The sequence below is a fragment of the Onychomys torridus genome, chromosome 5, assembly GCF_903995425.1.
Source record: "Onychomys torridus chromosome 5, mOncTor1.1, whole genome shotgun sequence".
NCBI lineage: Eukaryota > Metazoa > Chordata > Mammalia > Rodentia > Cricetidae > Onychomys > Onychomys torridus.
The window spans coordinates 26,463,120-26,483,707 of record NC_050447.1 but is presented as its reverse complement, the minus strand read 5'-3'; the positions used below and the strand labels follow the sequence as shown (position 1 = coordinate 26,483,707).

General features: G+C 34.2%; 1 protein-coding gene across 1 annotated transcript in view; it reads left to right on the top strand.

The window, feature by feature from the left end:
- Cdh8 (cadherin 8) overlaps nt 1-20,588 on the top strand; it is a 370,913-nt gene that overhangs the window by 284,691 nt on the left and 65,634 nt on the right. Inside the window, 1 exon segment of the mRNA XM_036187827.1 lies at nt 11,916-12,037. Within this exon segment, the coding sequence (XP_036043720.1) occupies nt 11,916-12,037 (122 nt within the window).

Below are 20,588 nucleotides of genomic sequence, written 5' to 3'. Positions count from 1 at the left end.
TTCCTGGAGCTCAGCCTGGTGCCTGTCCGTGGATCTCTGTATCTGCCTCTATCTGTCACTGGACAAAGGCTCTATGATGACAGCTAGGTTATTTGCTAGGTTGAACCCCAGAATAGACCCGTCCAGGCACCCTCAGGACCACTGCCAGCAGACCAAGGTGGGGTCAACCTTGTGGACTCCTGAGAGCTTTCCCAGCACCCTGCCTCTTCCTATTCCCATGATGTCATCATCTATCATGGTATCTCCCTCCCTGCCCTCCCACTCTGTCCCTGTTCCAGCTTGACCCTCCCACTTCCCTATGTTCTTATCCTCTACTTGCCCTCTGCCGCCCTCCTCCAATCTGAGATATTTTCTTTATAGACACATGCAGAGACATCTTCTTAGCATAGATGAATTAAATTGCAAAATGTTATTCTTCAGTATTGAACATTAAACCATAAACTTTTGACTATCCTCTAGAAAATAGATTTAAACACCAAAGAAAATTAAGTTGTTTAAAATTGAGTAATACCAAAATGGTGACTTGACAAGCCATGTAGGATGTAGTGAACATAACACCTGATGGGGTAGAAACTTTATGTGTCTGTATCATAGAACAAATTGTGGAAATTAATTATCTAAGCCCCTATTTCACAGAGGCTGAGAGAAAACAGATTAAAACATCACTGGAAGGTGAAAATAAATGTAACAGAAAACAATGTGATGAGAGAAACAAATGCGCAATATTGAAATTTTAAAAGAGCCAATGGCTATTGGTTAACATTTGTGAATAAAGTAGATAGAGCTTTTGAGGGAATTTTGAGAGGTATATGTTATTACTATCATACATTGAATAGTATATCAATGGTGTTTGTACAATTGGTCTGCAACTGTACCACTCAAACACTCATGATCTAGTTTTTGCTTAGAATGATTCCATTAGCTTCATGGAGGTCAATAACTTTCCAAATGCTTGTGACATAAACTTAGTTTAAAACAAACTTAGCCTTTAAAATTTACCATGAATGAGAAAATTTAAAGTATATATATGATATACATATTTATCAATTGAATACATTACATTCAAAACACTTAACACATACACCCCAGTGATTAAATATACTGACATAAAATCGGAAAATAAAAAGAAAGAACATTTCCATCCTATTGGTAATGTCAGTCAAATCTTTTTCCTAAAACTGTATATAATTAGTGGCAGAAGGTAAAATTAGCAATCTTCGCTTAAAACAGAGAATTGTAGCACTAGAAAATCACAATCACTAATATCTCAAAGTAATATTTTACTTATAAAATATGGCTACAAATTATGAAATTTAAAAATATAATAGTGCAAATTAAAATTGAGAAAATAGTATATACTAAATTTCAATAGATATACAGAAAATTGCATATTAATATGTTTCTCAAAATAAAAGAGGCACACAACCAAAGGAAGAGAAACTCATCCTACAAAATACATGTAGCAAATATCAAGCTATCAATTTTTCACATCCATAATAGTGAAATATTGAAATATTTCTGGTTTCATGGTAAGATAAGATTTGCTACTATTGCAAATCTAATTTAATTATACTGGAGGGTGTGTCCAGGGCTGTAAAAGACACAAAGAACAGAGCAATAAACATATAAATTTGGAGGAAGGGAATATTGTCACTACCCATGCACAACATGATTGTTTAGGAAAGAAAAAGTCACTACAATTATAATAGTAAGTGAAGTTTGCTTAATTATTAGTTATTATAACACATTTTTATTTGCTAGCAACTCAGAAAATAAAGATGCTACCTACAATAGCAGAACAAAAATAGGACAAAAAACACTTAAGTTATATAGAAACAAAATCTAATGTAAGGCCTTGAAGCATTAAAGAAATACTACTTACATAAAACTAAGATAATCTAAGTACTTAATAGTTGCACAAAAAATAAATACACACAAAAATTAATCTCAATATAGTATATATTTTAAAAAATGTTGGTTATTTTTATAAAGAATAAATATGATTTTTGAAAATTCAAAAACATTATGCCAGTCCTCTTGAATTTGGTCTAAAGGTTCTAAGCTGTACAATTACAATTTTGGTCACTTTTAAGCAAGTGATAGACACTAATGTGATTTGTTGAAATTATGTGACATTTCCCTCTCTGTGTCTTGATACTGGACATGAAGCAAGTTAATGGAGGAAAAATGTTATTTAGTTCCCAGATTGCAGTCTGTGGCTGGCATGGCATAAGTCAGGAGCCTGGGGGCTGCTTGTTCACACCTGAGTAGATCAAGAGGCAAAGAAAAGGGCATTTTTATGTTGAGCTGGCTTTCTTCTTTTGCTCCTATTATTCAGTCTGGAATCTCAGCACACAAGATTGTGCAGCCCACATTCAGGGTGAGTTTACTTTCCTCAGTTAATAGTCTCATTAATAGTCTAGTAGTTTCCTAATCCAATCCAGTTGACAATGAAGAATGACTATCAAAATACATCAAAATGTGCATGTAGATTTAGGGCAAAATTATAGAGAAAATGTTTATGAAAACAACTTAAATATCCTGTTTGTCTTGCTCTTCTGGATACATATTTCAGATTTACTGATTCCTGACTTGAGTCAGTTTGGGCAAACTGATGCAGTCTATACAAAACTTTCATGGGCACACTGGATGCTTAGAATTTGATAGGTTATAATATTTCATATAAGTCATAAAAGTAACTACAATCCTTACATTTGTCTGAAATCATGTTTACTGCTGGCTTTAAAAATAATCTATGTCCTCTCTGTACCTGACTTTCATTTTGCTATCCTCAGCCTTTTTTTCTCTCAAAATCATCTATATTCAAATTAATTCTATAAAAATCAAAGAGATGACATATCACTCAATGCTTACTGTATTGTTTTTAGTATTAATATTTTCCCTAATAAAGTGAGTGTATTTGTTAGTGTTTGCATGGTTGGGAATCATCCTTTTTTGAAGCCTGGGACTGAATAAGCATTTAAACCAAATATTAGAAAACTGTCCATCCATCTTCTGATACTCTAGACTCTATTATCATTCTAATGTCTATGAAATCTAAACAGAATTGCATTGTAAAGTATTTTCAATTAATTGTTTTCAACAATCAAAAAATATGAAAATTTTTGAATAAAAAATTAATTAAAATTTAGTTCACAAAGTAGATTTAGAGATGTTTACACAGAATCTTTAGAAGATATGAAATGAACAGAGATTATAACAAACCCATTATGTAGATGTAACTGCCTTGTTAAATAAGAAACACAGAGTCAATTGCAGAGTTAAAAGCCAAGAGGTCAGAGCAATAGCTGAGAGCTGAACACCTTACCCTTCACTGCTGCTCTGTCTTTCCTCTGAACAAGAGAGCTACTTCCTGTCTCCTGTCTTTTTATATAGACTTTCTGTTCTGCCTTCTCACTGGTTGTAAACCCAGACACATGACTTCCTCGTCACTGCCTGTCTGTACAGACCTCCAGGTCTTCTATGGTTGGTACTGAGATTAAAAGCATGTGTCGCCATGCTGGCTATATCCTTGAACACACAGGGATCCTGCCTAGCTCTGCCTCCCAAGTGCTGGGATTAAAGGCGTGCACTACCACCACCCAGCTTCTGCTTATGGCTTGCTCTGACTACAAGGCAACTTTATTAATGTACAAATAAAATCACATTTTACAAATAAAGTATCACCACACCATTACATTATTTTTCCTTGCCTTTTGTACTACAGAGAGATGAGAAATTTGTAAGTTAAATACAAGCATAAATTTAGAGATGTAGAAAAGACTCCATACTTTTGAATAACAAATTCAGCAACAAAATTGAGAGAGAAACTAATCAAGCCATATAAAAAAAAAGAAAAACCAAAAGTACAAATACACACATATTCCTACCCCCAAAGACATTTTACTCACAGAATATACAATAATAAAAACAAATTGGTAAACATATTTGAAGAATTAAAAATAGATAATGTAGAAATACACAGGGCAAAAATAAATGAACAGCATCATTTCATGATCATGAGTACCAATTTTTCCTGTATCAACTCTCTTCCATGGCTCTTAAATGTAGAAGGTAGATTTTATAGATTTACTTTGTATTAATATGAAGTTGGATATACAAAGATGACTCGGTTTTTAATTTTATTTAAATTTTATTTTTATACGGATATTTGTGTTTTAATTTTTATATATCAGCCATGGGTTCCTCTGTCTTCCCCACTCCTACCCCTGACCCCCTCCTTCCCACCCACCCCTCCCCCCAATTCGCAACTCCTCAAGGGCAAAGACTCCCCTGGGAATTCAGCTCAACCTGGTAGATTCAGTACAGGAAGGTCCAGTCCCCTCCTTCCAGGCTGAGCAAAGTGTCCCCACATAAGTACCAGGTTCAAAACAGCCAGCTCATGCACTAAGGACATGTCCTGATCCCACTGCATGGTGTCTCCCAAAGAGTTCAAGCTATTCAATTGTCTCACTTATCCAGAAGGCCTGATCCAGTTGGGGACTCCACAGCTTTTGGTTCATAATTCATGTGTTTCCATGAGTTTGGCTATTTGTCCCTATGCTTTTTCCAATCTTGGTCTCAACAATTCTTGCTCATACAATCCCTTCTCCCTTCTCTTTCTTTCCAATTGAACTCCTGGAGCTCCATTTGAGGCCTGGACGAAGATCTCTGTATCCACTTCCATCAGTTATTGGATGAGAGTTCTAGCATGACAGTTAGAGTGCTTGGCCATCTGATCACCAAACTAGGTCAGATCAGGCTTTCTCTTGACCATTGCCAGTAGTCTACAGTGGAGGTATCTTTGTGGATTTCTGGGGGCCTCTCTAACATTTCAATTCTTGCTGTTCTCACGTAGTCTTCATTTATCATGGTCTATTATTCCTTGTTCTCCCTCTCTGTTCTTGATCCAGCTGGGATCTCCTGATCCCCTAAGCTATCTTTCCCTCAACCCTTGCCCTTCATTACCCACCCCCCACATCTAGTTTCCTCATGTAGATCTAATCCATTTCTCTGTCATTGGGTGATCCTTGTGTCTTTCTTAGGGTCTTCTTTTTAAGAGCTGAAGTACATGTTTTAACTCACGTGAAAGCAGACATTCTCTTGGTACCTCTACAAGCCTGTGACATTAGCTCTGACCAGGGTAGGGACAGGAAAATCTTTGGGGCTTATTCTCTTTCAGCCTAGACCAGAACAAATATCAAATTGTAGGTTGAGGGAGAGACCCCATCTCAAATGACTCATTGTAGATACATAGAAATCAGTTCAGTTGACCTGACACTTGGTGATATAGGGTTCTGCTATTTACAGGCTCAAGAATGACGTATGTAACAAGAGACCCAAATATTTCCTCCTATTTGGTACATAAAAAGAGTGTAGGCTGAAAGCATGGCTTTTTTAATCAGGAAAATCAGAGAAAAGTGAGTGATGACTCACTTGATAATGGCGTTTAAGACATTTTATCCAGAGTTTAAGGAATTTTCAAATATATTAAAGTCTTCAGCTTACTGAATGAGGAAAAACTAATGGTTCTCCCTAAAATCTGAGGAAACTTCTGGATTAATAGAAAAGCTATGTCCAAAGGTTTTGATCCTGAGATGCCAAAGCCCATTTGATTAAAGTCTAATTTAATTTGAAAGTACTATGTTGATATGCTTTATATTTCATGGATAAAATGGAATAATTCCTCTTTGTATTCTCTTACAATACCATATTTTCCCTAGAATGTCTCAATAGGTATTTGGTAGAATCAGGGGCTCTGTTTGAACCTTGTGTCAAACCAGCTCTCTTATACAGAAAGCATGCATAGCAGTAAGCTATTGAGAGATGTCTGCTAAAATATTTCCATTAACATGTCTATTTAAGACTGCCCATTAGTTAACTACATTCTAACTGTTTTTTAACTGAGCAATAACAGTGGGTGGTTAAGCAATCTTTAGTTATTAAAAAATGATTATACCACCTGTGGGCAAACATATTTCTAAACGTCTTACCTGTAATCATTAAAGAGTTTAAACCTAGCTCTGAAAAATCATGTTCCAAGATGTTGACATTTTCAGAAGTTTTATTTTAAACTTCCTAAGTTGTTTTCTTTTCTATCATATATTCTGTTCACATCTTCTTTTGTGAATTCTCATCACTGCTCTTATCCTGTGTTCAATTATAAACACTTACTTTGCATTTCCTCTTTGACTATAATTTACTGTTCATGCTGTCCACCCCTCTCCTTCTAGAAGGATCAAGAACTCTTTATTAGACCCCACTAGTGTAGCTAATTTGTCAAACCATTCTTTTCTTCTCATAGTATAAAAAGGCAAGGATGTTTATTTCAGTCAATGCCTGCAAACACAGCAGCAGCAGCTCATTGAGCCTTTGGTAACAGATTTCCAGTAATGTGAGTTAAGCACTTGGCAAGATTCCATTACCTTTGATTATAAAAACATGAAATTGATGATCAATTTATGAGGTTATGTGTCAGAAAGTCATAAGTAGTTAAGTTATAGACTTGGAGAAATTGTTTAGAAAAGGTACTATTTCAGCCTTTACATCTACACTTCATCTTTTAAAAGTAGTCTGGTTTTCATGGCCACTGGAGATAGTCTTTCCCTTCCAGACCTCTTTGTCCCATCTCTTGTGTTTAGAAAATGAATCTTTAATGAATGTTAATCAAATTTCTAATTATAATATCTTTATATTTAATGTTTATTTATTAGATGAAAGGCAAACATTGTGGGGGCCAGTCACAAAGGACATGAATAATTTCCTCAGAAGCATATCTAATTAATTTTATTACTCTATAATATCTAAAATTTGAGATCTTATCAATTCATTAATTTAGATAAAAGTGAGTCTTTAGTACTTAAGTGTGAAATTTGTGCTGAAAATCCTCAGTTGTAATTTAAATCATGCACAATCATCTAGAAGGTATATAAAGGTAATATTTGAGGGAAACTTAGGGGCTATGAACTAATCATAACTTGGTTGTGGGTTTTATTTACTTTTTAGTTTTGAGGCTGTTTTATAATCATTTTTAAATAATAAATTATAATATAGAAAATATTCTATATATAATAGATTATATCTTCCTTATTTGTCATCAACTTACCTATTCTTAGGTCCTACTATAAATCCGGGCATGACAGAATGAACTCTGGGCTTTTTTTCATATGCTTCATACTCTAAAAAAGAAAGAAGAACTACATTTTTTTAAAACAAGACTAATAGTAGATGATTATTTAAGAAAATTAAAAAGTTCATCCCTAAGTAAATACTTTATAGAACTAAGAAAATTGTAAATAAACTATCACCCTTTGAAGCTGTTGATTGTCAGAGACTTGCCTCAGTATGTGGAAACACACTATATTGAAGAAATAAACAGAACAATGAAGAATAAATAAATGAATATTCAAATATATTGACAAAGTTCTTATAAAAGGATTAAGTATTTTTTAAATGTCTTAAAGGAATAATGTTTCAAATTTTAAAGAATGGATTCAAAGTACATACAATTAAATTAATTTCAATTCACTGCTTTCTATGATAGAAATGGAGTATATTTATGAAGATCACTCTAAATCATTCCAAATATTCTGGCATTGAGGAAGAGAAAAATTATTGTATTAAATGGCGACTTAAAAGAAAAGGTCAGGCCCCAGCCTAAGATTCTGCCACTATTACATCAGGAATAGAGTTCTTTCCAGTTGTTATGACTTTAGAATATAGTATTAGATAATTCCAAATTGCTTCCCTATGTTGTAAATCTAATCATAAGTGTTCATACTCCAGTACTATTAGAGAAATTGAGGAGTTGACATAGTTTATCACACCTTGTGAGTTCAATAGGAAGACACAGGATGACATGGTGACAATAATGGTTACAGTAGACTTCAAAACATTTCCTACAGAAGGTAATGTTTCCCATGGGCTTAGAAATTATGACATTAGAGAAAGAGGATATTTTTTATTAAAATACAGGTGCAGGCACGGGTCAAAAGCTATTCAGACTGTATGAACTCTGCAAAATTATCTTATGGAGAATATGTAGTAAATAAGGAAACAAAAAGACAACAGCAAATCCGTCACAAAAATCGGATCCTTACCTTAAACTCCATATCCCTGCCATATGAAACAATGTCTCCTTGCTCCAAGCCATTGACATTGCTTCAATGTAATAACACCTCTATCTCTTTATAAGAGGTGTGACTTGAACTCATTCTTAGAAGGAAAAATGATTCATTAAAGAAAAAAGGATATTGGCATCAGTAGTTGAAACTGTATTTAGTTGCACTGAAATGCTATTGTTTTCTACAAGACAGTTGAGGCTACCATCTGTGTCTAATGCATTAATATCACTTTTTAATACAATAGAAACAGTTTATCTTTTCCTTTATTATTTTTCTTTTTTATTATTATTATATTTGTGTTTTAATTTTACACATCAGCCATGGGTTCCCCTGTCCACCCCCACCCCCACCTTCCCCTCATCCCCTCCCCTCCATTCCCATCTCCTCCAGGGACAAGACTCCCCTGGGAATTCATTTAAACGTGGTGGATTCAGTACAGGCAGGTAGAGTCTCCTCCTTCCAGGCTGAACAAAGTGTCCCTGTGTAAGTCCAAGGTTCTAAACAGCCAGCTCATGCACTAAGGACAGGTCCTGGTCCCACAGCCTGGATGCCTCCCAAACAATAACAGACCATGATAAATGATGACCAAATGAGAACAGGAATAGGCAGAGTTCTGGAGAGGTCCCCAGAAATCCACAATGATACATCCTCTGTAGACTGCTGGCAATGGTCGAGAGAAAGCCTGATCTGACCTAGTCTGGTGATCAGATGGCCAAACACCCTAACAGTCGAGCTGGAACTCTCATCCAATAACTGATGGAAGTGGATTCAGAGATCTTCAGCCAGGCCCCAGGTGGAGCTCCAGGTATCCAACTGTCGAGAAAGAGGAGGGACTGTAAGAGCGTGAATTGTTGAGACAAAGATTGCAAAAAGCATAGGTACAAATAGCCAAACGAATGGAAGCACATGAATTATGAACCAACGTCTGTGGAGCCCCCAGCTGGATCAGGCCCTCTGGATAAGTGAGAAAATTGAATACCTTTATTTATTTTTAAAGGAAAATACTAAATAAAGAGAAAAATCTTGATGTAGCTTAGTAGTAGAGCTCCTAGCCCAGTTGTGCAAGATCTCTGTTCCAACCATACCTACACACACACACACACATACACACACACACACACACACACAGAGAGAGAGAGAGAGAGAGAGAGAGAGAGAGAGAGAGAGAGAGAAATTGAAAATGTAGACCATGCATTAAATTAAATTATCATTTTTAAGTACTATGAAGTCTCTATATATGTATTTGCATATAAAATATGTGCATGCAACATCAAAGGGCAAACAGCAACTATCAACTACTATAGTGATAGATTCAGACTTATACAACATTGTCAGTGAGCCTAACTCGATGTCTTACCATTCTGCTCACTGCAAATGATCTAGACACTGTTTAAAGAGTAGATTTTCCCAGTACATTCTATGATCTACAGTGACAGACTTGCTAATAACTATTTGATACAATCAATTTATTTACTCATTGAAGATCACTTAGTAATAGTATCATTAGATTGAATACAAAAATATTAAATAGACATTCACCATGATTATTTATGTCCAAAAGAATTGTGTTAGGAAATAAAATGATTTAGTATTATAAAAATAAATGAACAACCAGCAGTGTTTTGCTGTTAAAATACATGAAATTTAAAAAAAAAAAGTGAGGTTAATCTGTACAACTATTCAGGGAGGGTTGGAGATTACAAGTGTAATTTTGAAAATATTAGTGGTTATGGAATTAATTAGATATATTCAGTTTGATATCTGGGTTCAATCTCCAAACATTGCTCAAACTCAAGATAAATAAAACAACTTGTAAACATTTGAGGACTTGGTAATGATTAAGTAACTGTAAATAATATATGGCCCCCAAAATTTGAAATAAAATTGGTTCATGTTGAAAGACCAAAACTGAATAAGTTTTAATATTATGACCATGTGAAATATTTTCTCTAAACAAACAAATATATACAGTAATGATAGTACTGAAAATTACAAAATACACAGGCTAGAATGTACCTAAATACATGGCAGGTACTTATGTGATAACCTTTATTTCTTTCACTATAAAATTTACAATAATTTTATCAATAAAATGTTAAACTCTGGAGTTTCAATTTCCCTGGGGAGAAAAAATGATTCAAAACAGCTGTGAAGGAGGCAAAGTTATGGCTTGAAGCTTTGTTTGCTGCAAACACCATTCTTTTTACATTGCAAAAACTCATGGTCAGGGTGGAAAGCCATGTAAGCCTTTAAGAACACAATCATTTTGAATTTCAAGTGTAACCTTTGCAGAGTTTTGTTGACTAGACAAAATTTGAAATGTCAGTTTCTTGTCTTAGAGACATGTGTTATTCTGTTTTTAGAATTTGTATTCCATTAAAATTAGAGAGGCACAAACTTCCTCCATATGAGGAGAAGGGAATAATTCATTAGATAATAAACAGCAAAGAGAAAAGGGTAAAACTTGGAAGGTACTTGATGCCATGTTCTTGATTTGCAGGAGGCCGCGTCCCATTACTTTCATGAGAGTAATTCCGTAGGGGTCAATGTCAGATACCCATAACCAAATCAATTTTGAATGTTAGGTAATGCTTCCACAATTAGTTGAATCCAAATTTTAAGGGTTAGCTAGGACGCAATAGAAAATTTGTAGCATGGTTGTAACTATTTTGTGTGTGCTTTAGAAGTCACTTTTATAAATAAAGATAATAATGAATATTTAAAGGTTTTAGAGACTTTTTTCTTAATCAATTGTCAAAAATGGAAATTTGATATTAAATGTAAGCCTATTTGTTCATACTGAAAGCCAAACATGTTTTTCTCATTGTTTGCTTATAAATATTCAGTGCCACAGTAACAAAAATAAATAACTGGCTTTCTCCATTACATTCTGTATAATTTACAACAGATCAAAGATTATAACATGGTACAGTCAGAGTCAAATTGCATTGCGTTCATTACTCACACAAAAAGTCATTACCTAACCCAGTAATACACTTAAGAAGCAACTAGATTGTGTCTATTTGTGTGTGTGTGTGTTTGTTCAAATACATGTATACATATATTTACTTTATATTTACTTTATAAACCAAAGGATTATAGGTTATATATTAGGTTCTCTATTATAGGAATTCACCAAGAAATATTAGAAGAATATTTATATTTACATTCATATTTATATGAAGTATTTCTGAAAATTGTCACTACTATAATAACAAAGTCTTCTGGCCTTATCCAAAAATATGCTAAGATTGATTTTTAATGAAATGCAAAGTTTACAAAATATATGATTGTTTATGTCAAATTTTATCTTTTTCATGATTGTTGAGAACTCCTTTTCAACATGTGATTTAATTCTTGACTTGTACTGGATTCTTATGCTTAATCTTAATATATGCATGCTTAGAAAATGAATAAGAGCTCAGAATGGGCACTTTTCTCCCCTTAGTGAACAGATAAATCTTTGTTGGATACATTGATTTTCCTTTACATAATGGCTTTTATCAATAAACTTCATAAACACAATCTCCCTTAGCTTATTTACATATGGTCCTTTGTGAGGTAATCTATAGAAAATGGTGTTTAGAATATTAATTTGTGGCCTCTTTTTTTTTTATTTTTAAGTAGTGAAGCACTTGCTGTTCTTCCTCAACACTTTTAGGTCAGACTCTATAATCAATACATGGAACACATCCTAGTAAAGGGAGGTGGAAATAGAGAGAGATGGGGAAGTTCAGTTACAAGTTCAAAGGAAACACCCTGAATGCTGATGCTGTTTTTTCCTTCCCATAGGAAACCACAGCCAGATATCCCGAGTACCCGTTGCTATTAAAGTGCTGGATGTCAATGACAACGCCCCTGAATTCGCAGCCGAATATGAGGCATTTTTATGTGAAAATGGAAAACCCGGCCAAGTAAATATCTCCATGTTGTTAATGCTGAATATGTTTGTATACAACTGTCTCGTATTTAATTAACCTGCATCATCAAGTGCATTTGCATTGGTTTGATCTACAAAGTCACAGGCATGAAACTCATCCAAATGGGAACAGAAGGGGATATTTGTCTTTCTCAGATATTAATTCTCTTCCTACTTGTGACCAAATTGGCTCATAAAAGTGGAATGATCTGCTCTCCTATGAACCCAAAGCCAAATCATTGTCTTAAAATTCATCAAATATGGGTCATGTCTGGGAATCATCTTACGGTGCAAGAGATTGAATCAACCTTCAAATGACAAGAATCTAGTAAATAGCTCATGAGAGGCATGCATTTTTGTTTAATATTTAAAAGAATAACCCTTAAATGTTAACCCAAGAAAACCAGTAATTTATAGGAAGCTTTAGGTGATGATTTTTAAATCTGTACACATATGTGTAATTTTAGGTAAACATAAGATAGATATCAATTTTTAGATATGCTCCTAAGGTATATAGAGTTGTAATGATGGGATTCATTTTGCATAGAGAGAGATAATGAAGACAGAAAGATAAATAAAGGGCAGCAAATAAAAGTGTAAGGCAACACAAACAGAAAGATACAAAAGATGAAAAGATAGAAATGCAGGAAAGAAAGGAGGGAATGAGGGAGGGACAAAAGAAGAGAGGGAGGGAGGGAGGGGGAAGGGCAGAGGAAAGGAGGGAGGGGAGAGTGTATAATTAAAGAACAAAATCTACAGAAATCACTCTACTCTGAATGTCAAAATGGAACTAGCCTATGTAAACTATCACTAAGCCACAAATGTAATAGATTTATCTTAACCAGGTGATGAAGTACTGTATGTTTAAGAAATTTATCATTTTTCAACTTCCTAATTTATTTCTGGATGGTGACATTTTAATTTAAATAAACAGCAGCTGACAGCATGACACTGGAGTTGTTAATCCAACTATTCTTGTGCCTCATGTGGGTGTTAGGAATTAAACTTACTATTTGCCAAGAAGCTTACCTGACAAGAGTCATATTTTTTTTATCCTAAAGAAAAGAATAGGACTGTAGCACTCTAGCTCTGTTCTCTTATTTGATATTATAAAGGGATGAAGTGTAACCTACCCATAAAACAGTAGGAACATCCTTCTTGACTATTCTTGCTTATCTAAGGGCTGAAATTCCCACTCACCCTCAGTCTACCAAAAAGCAAAGCAAAACAAAAGAAAACAAACAAACAAAATGAAACACACACTTCACACACAGCAAAGCTAAAGTTCTCGTAATAAAATGCATCATCTTTAAGTAACTAGGCACTGTGTTTTCATCAAAACATTCAGCCATAACAGTTTTTATTTTCACAGTCCAAAATTTGCCTTATTTCTTAATTTCATGACAAAGAATTGTCAAGTATGAATCATACTTTTCAAGCATTCTCCATTTATGATACTTATTAGCAGAATAAATCACTGTGTGTATGTGTGTACATGTGTGCAAATTCCTGCATGAGCAAATATCAATGATATTATTTACCCAGGGTGTTGGATTAAGAGACAAAGAGAGATTCATCAAAATGTGGCAGGTCAAGTTCAAGGATATGGTTGTTATATGGACCAGAAAATTGACAGGATAACACAGCCACCACAGAAACAAGCTAGGCATTTATACAACATACAGAATTTGTAAAATACACTAGAGTTTAAGTAGAATTTCATTGCTCATGCAGAACTCATCACACAAGTTCAGAGTCAATGGAATTGACACTTCACACATTGGCTTAATAGTGATATCGACAGGAATGCTGCTTGGATCTCTAGGAATCTGGAGTTTGACCCTGTGGAATTTGAGTGTTTATAAGGATTTAATGATTTTTTTTTCTGCAGTTCTTCTTATCTTAAAAAAAAGAAAAGAAAAAACAGAATAAAAAGCAATGGAATGTTTCCTGACCTCTTCAATGCAACATCAAAATAAAAAAGTTGATTCTTTGTTTTATGAGTTTTGCAAATAACCATGAACGATTTATTCTGTGAACAAATGTGTTTATTATGTATATGTCACCACACTTTGTAATGAATGTTCTTTCAGCTTGCTTACTGGAGTTATACTTCCACGAATACATCAACCATTGTTTTGCAATGGTTTGGATCATAGATATGAATGTTTGAGGCACCTACTGCTGTTCACACAACTCCCTTGGATTCTCTGAAATCTTTGTGTCAGCCAGAATTCATGTAGGGATCTTTATGTCATTTCTGTCTGTTGATGATTGAATATCTATTTCCTACATTTTATCTTATTCCTACATTTCCCCCATTTTTTACTTGTTACTATACCATACAGTGTGCACTTAAAAAAGTTTGAAATACATATATTTCTTTTTCTTTTCCTTCCTTTTTTTTTAGATGATGCCTCAATGCATAGCACAGGATGGCTTTGTACTCAGAATGTCACATCTGTTCTCATACTCTTAATCCATTCTGTCTCAATCACCACAATGTTGGGATTATAAGCACATGCTCTCATATCCAGCTATAATGTGTGTTTAGTCATCTCTCATAATATCACACAAATGACTAACTCACTTTGTAACTACAATGTTCATCCTCAGCGATCATACTATCATAAAAAGTAAATATTTTAAAAAAGAAGTAATACTCACTACATTGGTAGTTAAAACTGAAGTATTATTCACACTATAGTGTAGTGGATAGCCTACACTACAGTTATCAAATAATATCACTAATAAATGTCTGTTGGAAAATAATCACAGAAAGGTACAGGTCATATTACAATGAGTTATGTACCTGGAATGTACTCATTTCAGGATACATATATAAACAGTTCCTCAGAACCTTTCCACCTAGAGTATTTTTATAATACTCCAGGGCTAGTACTTGAAGATACCCAGTATAAATGGTCTGGAGTGGAAGGGCATGTGCAAAACAATTTAAAGTACCTCACAAAAACGGAGTCCAGTGTAAATAGAGACAGAGAATCTCCTGCAACATATTCATTTCAACAGTATTGATTTCTCTACACACAACCAGATTCTAAAAGAAAGCAAAGAGAGAGGACCCTTTACTGTGCCTGAATAATCAGCTCCACTTCATAAGGCATCTTATTAAAAGAGGTATTACTATGCTTTGGAAGAAGCATAGCTAATCACACCTGTCTCTATGACCTTCTTAAAATCGTGAAGCAAAAGGTAGATTTCATAAAAGGAATTGCCTCGAGAGAGCAGCAACAACTGTCTTAGAGAGGCAGGAGTCACTGTCCCTCACAGAAAATCAACCCAAAGCCTTTATTTTTAAAATACTTTTAAATGGTCCTGCTAAATAACTAAATGCAAATGTAATATTTTGGATCACTATTTATTCTCTTTAAACACCATATCTAAAGTATATAGGTAAGTTATCTTATACCACATGATATCAAGTGGTATATATCTGCAGAATTAGAGTCCTAGTCTGATTTTGGTCATCTACCAAATAATTGGTTGTCAGTTAAATGGGACGCATAGAAAAAAATCTCTTCACTTAAGCCTGGATAAAAATGGGAATGTGAATTGCATTTAAGAAAAATATATCTGATAGTTCCTACTTCTTATTGAGAGGGTGTTTATTGTTAGAAAGTGATCAGTGAGCATAAATTATATCCCAGGACTTTGCTAAGCATGAGAAATTTGGTGTCATACATTATCTAAGAATCAGACTTTTATCATCATAGTATTTTCTTTCTGCTACATTTGCATTTAATTTAGAATTTACAGATTTCCAAGAAATTCTTTCAAACACCCAGCACAGAAAGAATCTAAATGGACCTAAAGAGATAACAATGCATCAAGAAAAGTCCTCAGATCCTAAGATAAGTTCCACAGGGACAGAAAACTTTTGACAAAGAGTCAGCCAGAGTCTATCTGAAGAGGCTGGGGGGCCAGCTGGGTGGGTGAGGAACAAGTAACAAATATGCAGAGACCAATGTCTTCCTTCAGTGTTCGTGACAAGTCTACATTCAGAACCAAACAAAGGTCACACTTGGCCAGAGTCTCCAGAACACTGTTCTGTATCTTATTTCCTGGTCTGGATTTTCCTATAATTTTATTTCAAATACTAAAATCTTGCTTACTATAGATAGATAGATAGATAGATAGATAGATGGATAGATGGATGGATGGATGGATGGATGGATAGATAGATAGATAGATAGATAGATAGATAGATAGATAGATAGATTAATAGCAGCTTACCCCCAATAGCTCCTCATCCCAGGGACTGAACAATTATTCATTTTTGGTGTGAGTCAAGATGCTCTGTTTAGTATTTGAAATTTTTAGACAAAAGGTTGTTTTAACTTCTTATTCCTTCATGAAACAGTTTATCTTCTCTGTATAAATGAATGCAATGGATTATAATTTGAGTTCCACCAACATCTATACAAAACAGAGACCTGCCTTTTAGAACCAAGCCACTAGGTATGGTTTATAAAACAACAAAACAAAACAAAAAGACTGAAGGTTAAAAATGTTCCTTTATCTCTGGGAACATTTTAGCCAGTTAGCATTTATATTAAAAAATTATCACAGCTCACGAAAACATAATCACCCACACTTCCAGATGATATGTTGCATAGTTACTATATAAAGGATAATAACAATATTTTAAGTTGATTTGACTCAGCAATAAAACATACTTTAAAAAATAATTTCTCAGATATTATTATAGAAATGTTTGCTTTACTTTCAGACAGACAGTGTACATGCTAACCTCTTTGAATGAAAATTTGTTCATTTATGTATTGAACAATATTAATTATACATCTGTGGTGTACCAGCATTGTAACATCAATTGGGAAAACAGAATGAAAGGGTAGAAGCTTTCTCATGAAGGCTAAAGAGGAACACATTGTAAACAGAATAAAGTGGGTGAATTATATAACTCAAAAATTTTCAGTTAGAAAAAAAAAAACAAAAATTAAAGCAGGTTACAGAGGAAATCAACAATATTGCAAGAATCTAAAGTATTGTCAGATAACTGTTTTTGTTTTATTTTTTACATTTGTTTTAATTTAAAGTAAAACTAGAAAATGAGAAAAGACAATGCATGGAGGAAGCAGTGGTGGGGTTTATAACCATCAACTTAAGACAGTGCAGAATCCACAGCAAATTCTCTGCTTGAAAACTGAGGACATCTGTGGGTGACAATATTTTCTAGAGCTTCATTTCTGAGTAGAATTTGCACCAATACTCGTGAGCGCAAACACATATTTAAAAGGAAAGTGCCTGTAGGAGGCTGTAACTACCGACCATGCTTACAACTTGGTGCTTCTGCCTTAGGTGTTGACAATGGTGACAGAAGCAACTGAAGCTTTATTGTGTAGATGGGAAATGAGACATGGGATCGTTTAACATACCATAGAAATTATTGGTTGAGGAATTTGACGTTTTCAAGGGCTGCCAAGCTACAGAAGCCAAGGCTGAAGAAGATGGCAGTGCTTTGTTTTCTTTCTTTTTGTCTGAAAGTCTCACAAGGCCTCCCTGACTGAACTGGAATAGCATACTGGAGACCAGGACGGCCTGGAGCTCACAGAATCCCACCGCCTCTGTGTTTACACACTAAGTAAAGGTTTCATGATGCTACAGAAATCAAACTCAGTTCCTGAAGGTGCCAAAACCTTTGCAGTTTCTAGAGTCTCGTACTTTCCAAAGAAGAAGAATCTTAAAATGTTGTGAGTATGTAAAATAACTATTAGAAACTTAGCCATGAGAACAATAAGATTCTGAATAAGAATGAGAAACACAATCAAACTGGAAAACATATATCAACTCCTGAGAAAAATAACATACTTTACTCAAAAGCACTCCATGAAACCTTGGATAAAAAGGAAAAATACCTCATAAGAAAGAAAAGATAATTATCCTTTAACAAACTGAGGAAAGAATGAATCTGTAACTTTGTTCATTTGTTTTTCAGTTTCTGAGACTTTTCTAAGAAATATAAAGCAATAAAATAAAACGAGGGTGTTTTGAACCACCTGTGAAGCAGTTGTTGTGGGGATTTAATTTCAACATTTCCATCAGAAGTCCTCTTTCCTGATCTATCTGCATAAACCAGTCGGAGACAGGGCTGATTTAAACTAGAGGAAATTGATGACCTCAACAGAATTCATAAATTACTATACTTGACTTTGGGTAGAATAAAGATGGTTAGTTAATAGGATCCATAAAACTATATATGGAGAAGCTATATGCAGCAAAACCTTGTTAAATGAGTTATTAATAGGAATATGGCTTGCAGAGCACAATTTTGAGAAAATTTAAAGGACATATGATAATATACACTTGAAAAATATGATGCAAGAACAATACAAATGTCAGTCATATTTAAGACACACCCATATTGTTTAGAGTTAAGGAATGGGAGTTAATTTAAAGTCTCATATCTTAGGGAACACTAGGCAGGTAGGTATTAATATATCCATAAACATATGTACATATGGTTTTGAGCTTTGAGCAGAACTCAACGCAGCCTATGTCAGCCTAGAACTCATTATGTAGCCATAGGTAGTCTTCCACTACTGCTTTTCCCACCTTTACCTGTCAGGTGCATCAATATGTATGTGAAAGTTCAACTCATTTTTGTAATTAAATAACAATAGGGTTAGAACATCTCCAAATTAAAAACTGAAGTTATAAGCTTTTCTAAAATTCAAGTGTTTTTGTGCTATTTGTATAGAAATTTTTACAACTGACCTTAGAGGAAAGGTTACAGGAAAAATACAGTCAAAAGTAAGGCTTATGGAAGAGTATGTGCCTGGCATGTAGAAGCTCATAGGTTTAGTCCCCAAAACTACATGCAAAGAAAAGTAAGTTAGAAAAGAGACACATTAAAATTATACCAAGTTATCTTCAAATGGCGTATATAGCTTTGCATGAAACAGAAATCAATTTCATTTATAAACCAGAGTCCCATCCTTTAGATGTCTCATTATAAATATGCATAAATTCCACATTTTGTAAAAACACCTTAAATTTAAAATTCTACAGCATTTTAGACAAAGTGATAAACAATCATCTCTGTGAATTTAAAAAGTACCAAAGCCTAAAAAGCAGAATGTGTATTATTAGAATCATATCTGTTAAGTTTTTTCTTGTTATTATTATTTATTTTGAGGTGGCTTGCAGAAGTGCAGTACAAACACATCCTAAATAAGTCAGTACCGCAGAGGACAAGATACTGTTTATTGTTTGAATGATTCCTCTGATCATTTATATTTGTCATATTTTTCTATGGGGAAGGAAGGACACAGACACTATTTTATTATTATTTGTATGCATTTGTGGATTAGGATTTATTTGCTAGTTTGTCAAATTCAAATTCCCTGGGTCTACATATAGGAACACATAGTGTCTAAGTCTTGTTCTGAACCCTTGTATAGCATCTGGAAGAACCTCTTTTTTATTACAAATCCTAGCCCTTTTATTATGGTCCTTGTTGGGCTGAGATTGATGATCATGCGAAACAATTTAGTAGTGTCTGTAGATGTAAAGTGCATTCTTGCTCTATAGTTTATAAACCTATTAATTACCCAGTAAGACTTTAGGATAAGGTGAAAGTCGTGAGCAAAGGTACATGTTTGTTTCATGTGTTTTTCTAAAGTATGGAGGAAGAACATGGTTTTGAAGAAATTAATACTGACTCTAAATACTGACAGAACTTAAGATTAGGCTTTGTATTAAGAACATAAATTAAGTGCAAACTGAAACCAGAGGTAATAAAAAGATGGAGAAATTAATGGTCACATTTCTATAGCCTTCAAGTGACATGATGCAACACCTTCCTGTAGAGAAGAATCTTCCACATTTCTAACCAGAAATTGTAGATGATAATATTTCTAAAAGTAGGATTCTGAAGACAACTTGTAATGTAGTATAATAATCTGTGAGTTGAGATGGGGTTTTTTTTGTGTGTGTATGTGTGTGTGTGTGTATGTGTGTGTGTGTGTGTGTGTGTGTGTGTGTGTATGTGGTTTTATCTGTGTGCTTTTGTGTGTGTTACTAAATAAAATTGGGAATCAAAGTTCAAGAACATTTACTTAATTAATGAAGGCTCATGAATTTCCAGAAGGGTTTTGTATGGTATTTTGGCCCTGTAATTCATTTCTGATTATAAAATACCTAACATTTCTATTAAAAGTTATAGATAAAATTAATGATTGAAGGCAACCACCTGTAAGTCATTACCGTTTAAGAATAAATGATAGGACCCAGTTCAGCTTCGGGATTTATTTATATTTGCCAGCACACACAGTCCTTGGCAGGTAAACTATATTCTGATAAGTTGAGTGTGGGAAAGAAACAGAGTGGAAAAAGGGATTGTGATGTCAAATGTAAGAACACAACGCGAGTTTAGATGTAAATGAAAGCTAACTACTTCAGGATTCATGAAGCTCTATAATAGATGGAGTGGTTTATCTTTAATATTGATTATTTCTGGGGACATGATACATGTTTAGTCAGCAAAAGAACACAGGGAACAAAAA